This window comes from Prorops nasuta, unplaced genomic scaffold (genome assembly GCF_024137725.1).
Source record: "Prorops nasuta isolate Cenicafe-Biocafe unplaced genomic scaffold, Cenicafe_Pnas_1.2 PNAS00003, whole genome shotgun sequence".
NCBI lineage: Eukaryota > Metazoa > Arthropoda > Insecta > Hymenoptera > Bethylidae > Prorops > Prorops nasuta.
This window is the reverse complement of record NW_027116800.1, coordinates 1,568,636-1,579,779: the sequence shown is the minus strand read 5'-3', so window position 1 is coordinate 1,579,779 and position 11,144 is coordinate 1,568,636. Positions and strand designations below refer to the sequence as shown.

Sequence of the window (11,144 nt, the reverse complement as noted above, 5' to 3'; positions counted from 1 at the left end):
ATTAGTTCGTGGAATAAATAAATGTTTCTTGAAAATATGGCTTATTACATAAATGATTGAAACAAGATTGGGAGAGAGAGAGAGAGAGAGAGAGATATGGGGGGTGGGGAGTAGTATAGTCTTAAAAGAGCCCAAGAAAAGTGAGCGCTATTAATAACCGAACGGAGTCGTTGTCCCGTGAGCTATATTGCTTTGCGCGGGATTAATATATTCGGACAACTTGCTCGCGCGTCTCTATTAATAAAACGCGCCATCCAATCCAGCACAATTAAAATTACTCGGCACTGCTATAAATGAGGTGGTTCCGTTAATCGATCGCCGATCGGTCTTTTTGTAGAAAAAATCGAAATTCGATAACCCTCCCCCCACCCTTTATAATTAATGCTTCTGTCCCGAGGCTGATGCGGGAACTACGATCCCGCACGATTCGTTATACCTGGTCTACTACATTGTCGTGTTTCGCTGTGCAAAGCAATTCTTATAAATAAACGATCGCATGCTCCCATCTCAATCAAACCACCCAATAATATCCCGCCCACGCACCATCGACCACGCTCTGTTGCGATATACGCGAGGATATTATTGATCGATCGCCTATTAACGAAGCAATTAGCGAAAAATTAGTCCCTTTCACCGTACAGTACACGATTATAGTCGAATAAATAGAATTGTCTCGCACGCAAATTCCGATGGAACGACATAATAAGTTATAACGCGATAACGAATCGCTATACGATAACGCGAAAGTATAAACGATACGGAATCTGGCAAAGTCTCCGGTAATACGTTCAGAACTAGTTCTTCCCGAATAGAAATGCCACGACGGAACAAGTTTCGTTCGATAAGCATTTATTATAAAATGGCAAGCTTCGCGGTAGCTGAGATCCTTATCGCGACGAACGTTATCAGCAAACTTTCGCCCGTTGGGATAAATTATTATCGAAACGGACACCTGTCACGAATGTCGCGCGCGTGCACGCCTATTAATAAATGCCTGCGTGTGCGCGTGTCCAGTATAACGGTTAAACCACGCGACACGCTCGAAGAAGCTGGTCGACGCGACAAATCGCGCTCACTCGCGTACTTATCACTGCGGTGGTAGTCACGTTTTGCTCCTGCGCATGCGCACGCGCTAATGCTTTGATAAGAAAACGTGGTTTGCTCTTGGGTAGAGTTGGCCTGAAGAGAATCGACTCGGGGATACGACGAGTAACAGCGGATACTCGCGTTTATTACTATACATTTATCACGTTTTGCTAGTGCGCATGCGCGTGGGCTAATAGAGAATCGATACCAAACAAGCTTTTCCTTCGAGAGTGGAATTCAGGAAAAAATCATTCGGAAGAAACAATGAATCGGGTCTATTTCAAGATATTATAGTCCAGTAGCCTCGTTTCGCACGTGCGCATGCGCCCACGATAATTATGCATCGACGAGACAAAAATTGTTCTTGCGAGAAGGTAATTGAATGGGGAATCTACTGGGAAGAGGCGGTTTTCTCGTAAGACGAACAAGGAACGCTGTGTAATATTGGTCCGACAAAGGTTACTATTTATAATCGGCGCGTTGTATGTTCTTGCGCGGCCACGAAGAATAGAAGCACCATGTTGGAAGTGGAGGTGGAGGTGGCGGAGAAGAAGGCGCGCGGCCAAGAGACAAATGTGTATGTGTGTATATTAATAATGGAAGCAGTAAAGCCTAGGAAGAATAATAAGAGTGAGAGAGCAAAAAGTTTAGCGCGAGGGAGTGGAGTGGAAAATCTGGCCGTTGTATCCTTTTTCATTCTTCGCCTCTGAAGCCTCTTTTATTTGCCTTCTCTCTCTCTCTCTCTCTCTCTCGCTTCCTGTGTCTTTTACCTCTTTCCTCCACTATCCCCGTCCTGGTTCCTCGTCTCGGTTACCTCGTATTCCCGATCTAAATTCATCTCGGCAATAGCAGCAGCAGCAGCAACGGCAGTAACGCGCGCGAGCGTGCAGTTTGGCTTAACGGGCTCGTCCGGCTAGCTACCACACCCCCACCCCTATCTCTTCCTCTCTTATATGCCTGCGATGCTCATTCATGAGAGAGGAGGAAGAGGAGACCGCTTGATGGAATGGTAGAAGGAGATAAGAGAGAGAGAGAGAGAGAGAGAGAGAGAGAGAGAGAGAGCACCGGAAACGCGCACGAGCCAATGTTCATTCACAAACGGTACAAACTCGTCGTCGATTTCTTCCTTTTCGTCCTTTTTCAGCTTCGTCAGCATCATCTTCGTCGTCGTTGTATTCTTCAGCTTACTTTTCCTCCTCCTCCTCCTTCTTCGTCATCGTCTTCGTCTTCGTCTTCTTCTTTGCTTCTTCTCCTCCGAGCTCCAGTTTTGTTTCTCCCTTCCACATCGCGTCGTCCAACGAACGATGTCGTAGTTGTTGGAAAGTCGCTGGAAAATGGAAGCAAAACGTCTTGAGAGAGAGAGAGAGAGAGAGAGAGGGAGAGAGGGGACATAAATCTCTAGTCGTCCCGTTCCTCGTCTCTTTTCAGCTCTCCACTTGGTTTGTCCCTCTTTCTCATTTTCTACCGTTGCAATGATTGTACAGCTAAATCTTAATATGTTTCAGGAAAATTCAAATAATTCCAAATAATTGAAGTAATTAGCTGCAAGCACATTTTCTATACTCGTTGCGAGGAAGGAAATCGTTTGATTGGTTCGAAGCTTGCACGCGAGGAGCTGGAACATTGCTGGAAGTAATATCTCACCTAGCTAAATACCTATAATAAAGTTTTTCTTTGAATGAAGTATATATAATTGATATTCGAAGGTAATATCTAACGTTTCAAGTCTAATGTATGTCAAAACATATTCCCTCGCTCCAGCTAGACGGGTTTATTATTTCAATGCTGTAGTAATATTTCGCAGTAAGATTATAGCACGTTCTTTCGAATTAAAATATTATTATCTCAAATTATAATTCGTCAGCTGACGCTTTGCGTGTCAAATAATTTCTTAATTCGTAACGCTAACATAAATTCCCCTATACATTTAATATAAATAATTGTCTCTTAACTCGATAAATATTAAACTAGCATTACTATATACATTTCTAGAAAATTAATTGCAGATTTTTGCAACGCTTATATTTCTGCACAGCATTTAGAAATATTCTCACTCAAGGCAACAATTTTCACGGAGATTAGCACAAAATTTGCGCGAATCTTTTGTAATATGGTACATGTCTCATCTTATTCAGAGAATACATTACCATTGAGCCAATAGTAACCAAGGATGACTTTTATTTTGCACAATACGATCTTTTGAGAGAAGCCATGCAACGGGTACCCGAAACACCACGAAAATTCCTGTAACTTTAATTGCTTTTAAATAGCTGTATAGTCGTCGCAATTTCTATTTATAAAAAAGCTGCAAATAATAGAGCACTTGACTAATGAGTCATTTGACACAGTATTCTAATTCATAATCGCATAAGAAGTAATCGACTCAATTATAAGGAAATGTGAAAATTTTCCTAAACTAAATTCTAGTCTGTTAAGAATTCTAATGCAACTTTAGAAGATTTTTTACATCGTTTCAGCGTATAGTAGTCATGAATTATTATTTTCGTAGAATCATCTCCTAATCGGGATAGACGTAATTCCTACATTTCTACATTTATGCAAATATAGTTTTATTAGATCTATCATTAGCCTTATTATTCGATAGCATTCCCAGATACCGTGCAAATAGTAATTAACGTGTCAATTAAATTTAGGAGCAAATCAACGCAGCACTTTTTTAGAGAGTTTACTCGACTATAGCATCATAATTTATGACGGAATGTTGTCCAGCCGCTTTTATATGGAAGAAATGCGAGTCGATGGAAATCAGGAGTTTCTGCTATATTGGAAAAGCCGATTATGCATCGCCTGATTGCGGTAGAGTTACTTTAAAACTTCATAAACTTATGTTTTTCCAGTTAGGCTTATGCAAATTGTGAAAAGACTCGTTACGCCACCATGGATCGGAAAACAAAAATTTCGCTCGTGGCTTTTCGCAAGAGAGAAAAAACAAACATCTATTTTTTAAAGTCTGTATCTATATATATATATATATATATATATATATATAGTAATTCTGAAAGCAAAGTTGTGCTTTTTCTTGTTATTTCATCGAATATCCGTAGAGGTAAAGTTTGGATGAAAAATTGGAAAAGGGCATTTCTGTTTGGATTGTATTAAGTTTTTGTGAGGCGAGTCGAAGGAAAGCCTAGGGGAAGTGTGCGGAATAGTGGAAGATAGAAGCGATGGTGCATCGGACGAGTATGGCAAGGCAAGGCAGCGAAGGCGAATGTACTGGGTCGGCGGGTGGAGGGTGGTGGGTGTGCGAGGGGGCGAGGTGGGAGAGTGGCACACAGGGTAAGGTAAGGACCAGAGGTGGGGAATGGGCTTTGCGGAGGACATGAAAGGGATGCGCATCGACGCCATTCTCGAATCTCCACCGTTTCTCTCTTCCTTGCCACCCCTTTTCCCCCTTCTCATTCCCTCTCCCCCCCCTCTCTCTCTCTCTCTCTCTCTCTCTCTCTCTTTGTAAGAACAGCGAGAGTAGTAGACCATAATACTCCATCTATGCTAATATAGTACAGTATACATGCATACGCGCTTACGAGGAAGCCAGGTTCGTGTGCTCGGCTCATAATTATATCTAGTACGTGCGCACATCGCTCGCATATCGTGTCCCTATAGCCATCCGGGATAAAGCCATGCGAAGAATAAACTATATATACATATACGTTCCTTAAATTCGTTCGCTCCTCGCAATCTATGTATTCGTTGATTTCGAGGAAGACGTTTTGGGTGGAGAGGAGAAAGTGGAAAAGAAAGAAGAGAGAAATTGTGGAGTAGAGAAGAGGAGGAATAAGAGGCGATCGAGAGCGGGGGCACGCGATGACGCAGGGGAAAGAGCGAAGGACCTGCGTTGTGGGCGGACGGCTCGAGGCCAACAATGAGCATTGTGATTTGCGCGGGTGTGCCTGACGTCCTATTGGTCGGTTTTCACCACCTCTCCACAGTGAAGCCAAGCCACCGCCACCGACGCCACCGCCGCCGCCGCCACCGCCGCCGCCAAGCCGAACCGAATGCCGCTGCCTGAGGGTGTGCCGTGCTCAACCACCGCTACCGCCACCACCATTATTTTCGCCATTTTCATTTCCTCCGTGTTCCTCCGTCTATCCTTCCACCTTTCCCGCAGGTACATCCTGTACATATGCACAGCCCTTCCACATGGTTCAGAAACGCCCTGTACACGTCGATCTCTGGAATTTTATAAGCAATAAACCACATTAATCCCGAGTGAACGGCATCCAATTCCATCCACTTCCGTTCTCCTCTCGCAGACTATCGCCACTTGGCACCTACCGACACACTGTCCGGCCTCTTCCAATAGCACCGAGATGCTTCGGCCAGGCTGTGATCGACGCTACAGGGCGTTCTGCTGCGAATACGCCCAGTCGGTCCATAGCGTCAGCAGGGAGACTCGCTGCACCACTCTACAGAGGAGCAATTGTTAATTGCAAAACTGCCATTTTGCAATTAGCACCCGTTCGCATCGCTCTCGCTCGATGCGAGAGCAGCGTGCACCTGTACGGACAGGCGTGAATCTCCGAGGATACAGGTTGGACCTTTAAACGATTGTTCGCGAAGGAATTATGAGGGATAGGGGGGGGGGGGGGGAGGGGGATCGTAGGACCCTGACGTAAGAAAGCAAGGTTTGGGATGGTCGATTGAACGAAAGGTCGTAAGAGCAAAAGGAAGAGCGGGAGAGGAATGAAGAGATGCAGTAGCGTCTATATAGGTAGGAGGAAGAAGGGAAAGAGTGGAAGGGGTGGGGGTAATACAGGGCGAGAAACGTGGCTAGTAGTTTTGATGTGGACGCAACGATATATGGGTGTGCGGGACACAAGGGACCAGAATGAGAAAGAGATTGGAAAAGAAGAAGGAGCAACGATAAGGAAAACGAGGACGAGGGCGAGGACGAGGATGATTACGACGACGACGACGACGTCGGCGACGTGGATGGGCGTGAGCAGAGAGAGATAGAGAGAGAGAGAGAGAGAGCGAAACTGTAGGAGGCGTGGCAAATCGCTTGTGTCCCACCGGCTCGTGCGTTCTGGCGGGGGTGGAGGCGTGGGGGCAGCCACGCTCGGCGAGAGAGCGAGAGACGAGAAAGTAGAAGAAGAAGAAGGGAAGAGGAAGAGAAAGAAGAAGAGGTGGAGCGCTTGGTGGTGGTTGTACAGGCGGCGAGAGAGTATAGATTATAGAGCGGAGTGGGGATAGTACAGAGTGCAGCAGCTAGGGCAACGCGCGGGTAAGAGGCGGAGAGGGGGGGGGGAGAGAGGAGCGTCGCCGACGCTGCGGCGGTGGGGATGAAAATCGCGAAGCTGGCAGGCGCACACGTGTGCGCGCGGCCGCGCTCGCGCACTGCACGCTGGAGTTGCACTCACACACCGCTCCGCCGTGGTCCGTGTGGCTGTGCGCGGCTCTCTCCGCGCGCGAGGACGAAGCGAGCGGCTGCGAGCGAGAACGGCAGGCACAACGAGAGAGGCTTCGCTTCGGTCGGTCAGTCGACGCTCCGACGCGGTGATTATTCCCATTGTATGCCGTTGTGTGCCAGTGCCACGCCACGCTACGCCGTGCGTTCCACACGCTCTCACAGACACGCGTGCACTCGCGTCGGTACCGCCGCCAGCAGCACTACTACCACCACCACCACCACCACACCACTGGTACACACCATATACCACGAGCCACCAACACACTCTCGCCTCTCTTACCACGCCTCGTCTCGCTCCTCGCTCGGGATTTCCACCACTCGGCGCCGCTGCTCCCGCGCACGAGCCTCTCTCTCCTCTCCCCCTTTCCGCTCTCCTCTCCCCGACTGCGAGAATCCTCGTTTCGCGAGCAGTAACGTCTTCGTCGAGCGGAGCGCGCGATCCGCGCGACCAATCTCCTCCGGAAAGAGCGAGAAAAGCACGACGCTAAAGCGCTCGCCGCGTGTAACGTCGACGACGACGTCGGCGTCGACGTCGATGCCGGATACAATTTCTAGTCTCGCTACTGGCTTGGTCAGGTGCGAAGCTGCTGCAGCTGCGGTCGACGCGAGGAACGAGTGAAGGGAGACTTGCCGCCAAAAGGATGACGGCCTGAGGTGCTCAAAGAGAGAGAGAGAGGGAGAGAGAGAGAGAGGGGGACCGAGAAGAAAAAAAGGATAAGAGTAATCTGTTGCTTCGGTATACCGACTGCACTCGACCATTCTATCAAACAACGCCGAGCAAGTTTTTCTTTTATATTCGGTGCTACGTGGCCAGTGACGCGCGATCCCTTTTCGTAAACGTCGCAAGGTCGAAAGCTCTGGATCTGCTGTTGCTGCTGCTGATGCTTGGTTAGAATTGTGATTTGACCCGATTAATCCTGTCTCTTTTTTTGCCCGTCTGTGCGAGGTGTTATTTTGCGCGTGCACGTGACCAGTGAACTTCCTGGATCGGCCTAACCAGCCACCAGCAGGATGATATGAGCACGCTCGGCAGGTGAGTTGTGTCAGTGTGCGAGAGTGTGTATTGCTGCCGCTTCGTGTTATTTCATCTACCTGCTAACACGTGCTCTTCTCCATTACATCCTCTCTAATGTGTTTATATATACATATATGTATGTGTTCCTCTCTATCACACCGTCTCTCGCGATTCACTAGGAAAACCGTAAAACTCACTCCTGGGTCTCACACTGTTATCCTGCCAATGTTTTTCGTTAATCTCCTATTATTTGTTTTTCACCTCGACGTATCTGTCGTTTTAATAATCGTAAGCCCAGTAGCATTCCTTGTTGTGATGCTTACGACTATCGAAGAAAGAAACGATAACAAAATAGAAGCGTAAAAACTGTAACACGCGGTTAACAAAAGGAACGTCTGGGAAAAGCGTAAAAAGTTAGAAGCACTCTGGTACGGCGTAAAAACGCACGTGTATCGAAAGAGAGAGAGAGAGAGAGAGAGAGAGATAAATTCTTGAGCAAAAAACACGTGTACAGCGCGAAGAAGCTACGGTTCTTGGTGAAATTGTTCGATGCTTAGGAAAATTTGGTGTTCGGTTTAGCGTTGAGATTCGGTAGTTGGCTGTACACGTAGATAGAGGAGGGTGCATTGGTATGGGTGAAGCGATTAAATAGAAGCGCGTGCATGTGGTGTCTGCTGCCGGTCGAAGAGGCAGTGGCTAAGCATATGCTGAATGAGAGGGAAGGAAAGTGACATCCGACCAAAGCGACAGAGAGTGAATGAGCAGACTTTTGATAGAGAGAGAGAGAGAGAGAGAGACGGTGCGTGGAACGCATCTGACCCAGTGACCCTGTCTCACTCACCCTAACTCGCCAGATTTCGGTTCTCCTTCGGATCCCCTTCGAGTCTCTCCCGGCGACCCTCGAAAAATTCCTCTCCCACTTGCTCGTGTCGCTCTCTTATACTCTCTCGCATTCCTCGAGAAACCATTATCCAACGATACAGGATGATTGCCACAAATCAAACGATCGTCCTAATCGGGCTTGACAAAATAATCGCGCCACTCGTTACAATATTATACCTCTCGTAAAATACGCGTTTCTTTGCTAAAACAGCCGAGCGCGATTTATTGCAACGTGTCGGTTCACTCACGCGCGCACACACACACGTTCAGGCGCACTAGAGAAAAGATACGAGAGTCACCGCGTTTCCAGAGCAAAAATTTATGTAGAGCACGATATCACCCGGTGGTGTGCAGAGAGAGAGAGAGAGAGAGAGAGAAACCGAAAATCTTGCCTGGCACGATCTCGAGTGAGAAATGTAGACAATTCTATAATTATGTGTGACATCTCGAGCGACAAATGATTTTCGGAATCCGCGCGTAACGCTTGACAATAAAGATTCGTACTGTATATATATATATATATATCTTCGTTGCATCACTTGCCGCGAAAAAGACAAAGCACGACTTTTGAATCGCCGAGGCATAAAATCTTCTGGCTTCTGCTGGACCAGAGTCAAGTAAAAAAGAGAGAAAAAAATAGAGAGCAGCGATAGCCTTTTCTTTTTCACTGATCATCGATACGTCGAGTGAAAATTGTATAATGCCTGCTTCGCGGAATCACGCTGATAACGTAAACAATGATAAATCGCGGTCAATTTTCTTTCTTGTGCAAGAGATCCCTCGGCTTGCACGTTCGACCGTTTGCACGCGGAAGAAAAACTCTCTCGAAAATTACCGAGCTTATTATTAACAATAAATGTCTCGCCATAAAACGTTTTATTAATAGATCTCCGTATACACACATATATATATGTGCTATTTTAATACCAACGACGAGATTGATAAACGTCTACCGATTGAAACGTGCGCGTGTGCGTGGAAACGTTTCTCAAAACAATTTTTACGATATCGTTATACAAGCCGAAGAATTGCACTTGACTTTGAGCGACTAATAAATATCAGTGTAAGAATGAAAAATGTGCTCGCAGTGCGTAAAAGCTCGTACTGATTTGCCTTCCTGTAAGGTCAAGGTCGAATTAAGCAGACCGTAAAAGTCATTATCTGTAACAAATACTATTTGCCAGGATGGACTAATTCTTTCCTCATACATTATAGCTATTCTTTTTCCTGTGAGCTGATAAGCTCAAAGTCATGATCGCGCATCGTTATTCAGCATCCCTGCTTACTTGTACCTCTATTATTATATACGCAAAAGATATTTATCTCGCTCTCTGGTTTCTTTTTTCACCACCACCTCCGCGATATTTATCACTCGTAAATGCGTATGCGGAGTGTACGCGTGCACGACAGATAGACCCTTTCTCATCAAGCAGGGAGCGCGCGCGTTAATTTAGGATTAGTGGATGGCACAAGGTAGATATAGTAGTGGTAGTGGTGGTATTTCAGTCCGGAGTATTTCAGCCGATTAAAAAACGAATCAGGTGTGCACAGTGGTCGGACATAGTCATCCAGAAATCGCACAATGTCCGTTATCCCTCTGTTAATCTGAAATCCATCGGGATGTATGAATAGAGGAACCGATAACTGAAGTGTATAAATGTGTATGTCTACCGTAGCCTGCACGTATCCACGATTGTACACGCACGTATCTTTTGTTGCCCTCTATACAGAGTGCGGATTAATTTCCTACCAAAAGACTCACTGTCATCGCAAAGTGCAGTAAATTTATTAACAGCAGCAACTCGATGCACATTATTCTTATCGATTCACTCGAACGCGTCCTTCCTTCGTTGCTTTTTGTATAGTTTTGTGCCTACCCGATTCCACAAATTGCAATTTCAACGCGAATAACATTATTGTAATCGTGAACAATAATCGTGAGACTGCAAGAGAGAAAAATTTTGCTAAATTTGCTGCCCATTATCTGGAAGTTTTTAATTTTTTCATCAACGTGGATAAAACTGGGTACTTCATATTTTGTATATTTCTTCCTAAACTCGTACATATTATTGATCTTGCTACATCATCAATGTAGACCTTTTCTCAATTTACAATATTTTTCTCGTCATTATTCAGGCAGGAATTTCTGTATTATTCGAGTATGATTATGGACGGGAAACAGTAAGAGAAAGAGAGAGAAAGACGGAAGAAGGAAAACGCGCGAATGCATGGAAAACGATGTTTGTGTATGTGGGAGTATGTAAGTGTCACGTTTACGTATAGGGCGGGGGGGGGGGGGGAGCGGGGGTGATAGCGGAGAACTCTAACGCGTTCCAGATGCTGCGTGCTTTGTTCCCATCGGTGCGTGCCCTCTCGCGATGCCAGCAGTCCTTTTTCTTCCCCAGCCTCTTTACCAATCTATCTTGACCTCGCTCACTCTCCCTCTTCTTTTTCCTCCTCGGATTCCTCTCAGCTCTGTCTATCCTCCTGAAGCTATGCCATTCGTTAAGCTCCCAATTACACGTTACAAGTGTATACTACTGTAAAGTGCAGGAACGAAAGAATTAAAAAATGTAAATTTTCACTCGAAACCAACTCGATAATTACACGCGTTATTATATATATACACTTGAAACCTATATAATAACGCGCTAAGAGACACAATGTGAAAATTCTTCTTAGATTATTCAAGTCGTCCAAAAAACTGCCCGAAAGTCGAGTTGGAGTGTC

The 11,144-nt window shown here is 45.9% G+C and overlaps 1 protein-coding gene across 1 annotated transcript in view; it reads left to right on the top strand.

Moving 5' to 3' along the window:
• The first annotated feature begins 6,629 nt into the window (after positions 1-6,629).
• Sox102F (transcription factor Sox102F) overlaps positions 6,630-11,144 on the top strand; it is a 39,306-nt gene continuing 34,791 nt past the window's right edge. The window contains exon 1 of the mRNA XM_066747037.1: positions 6,630-7,550. Within this exon, the coding sequence (XP_066603134.1) occupies positions 7,534-7,550 (17 nt within the window). The 5' untranslated portion in view covers positions 6,630-7,533. The remainder of the gene's footprint in view (positions 7,551-11,144) is intronic.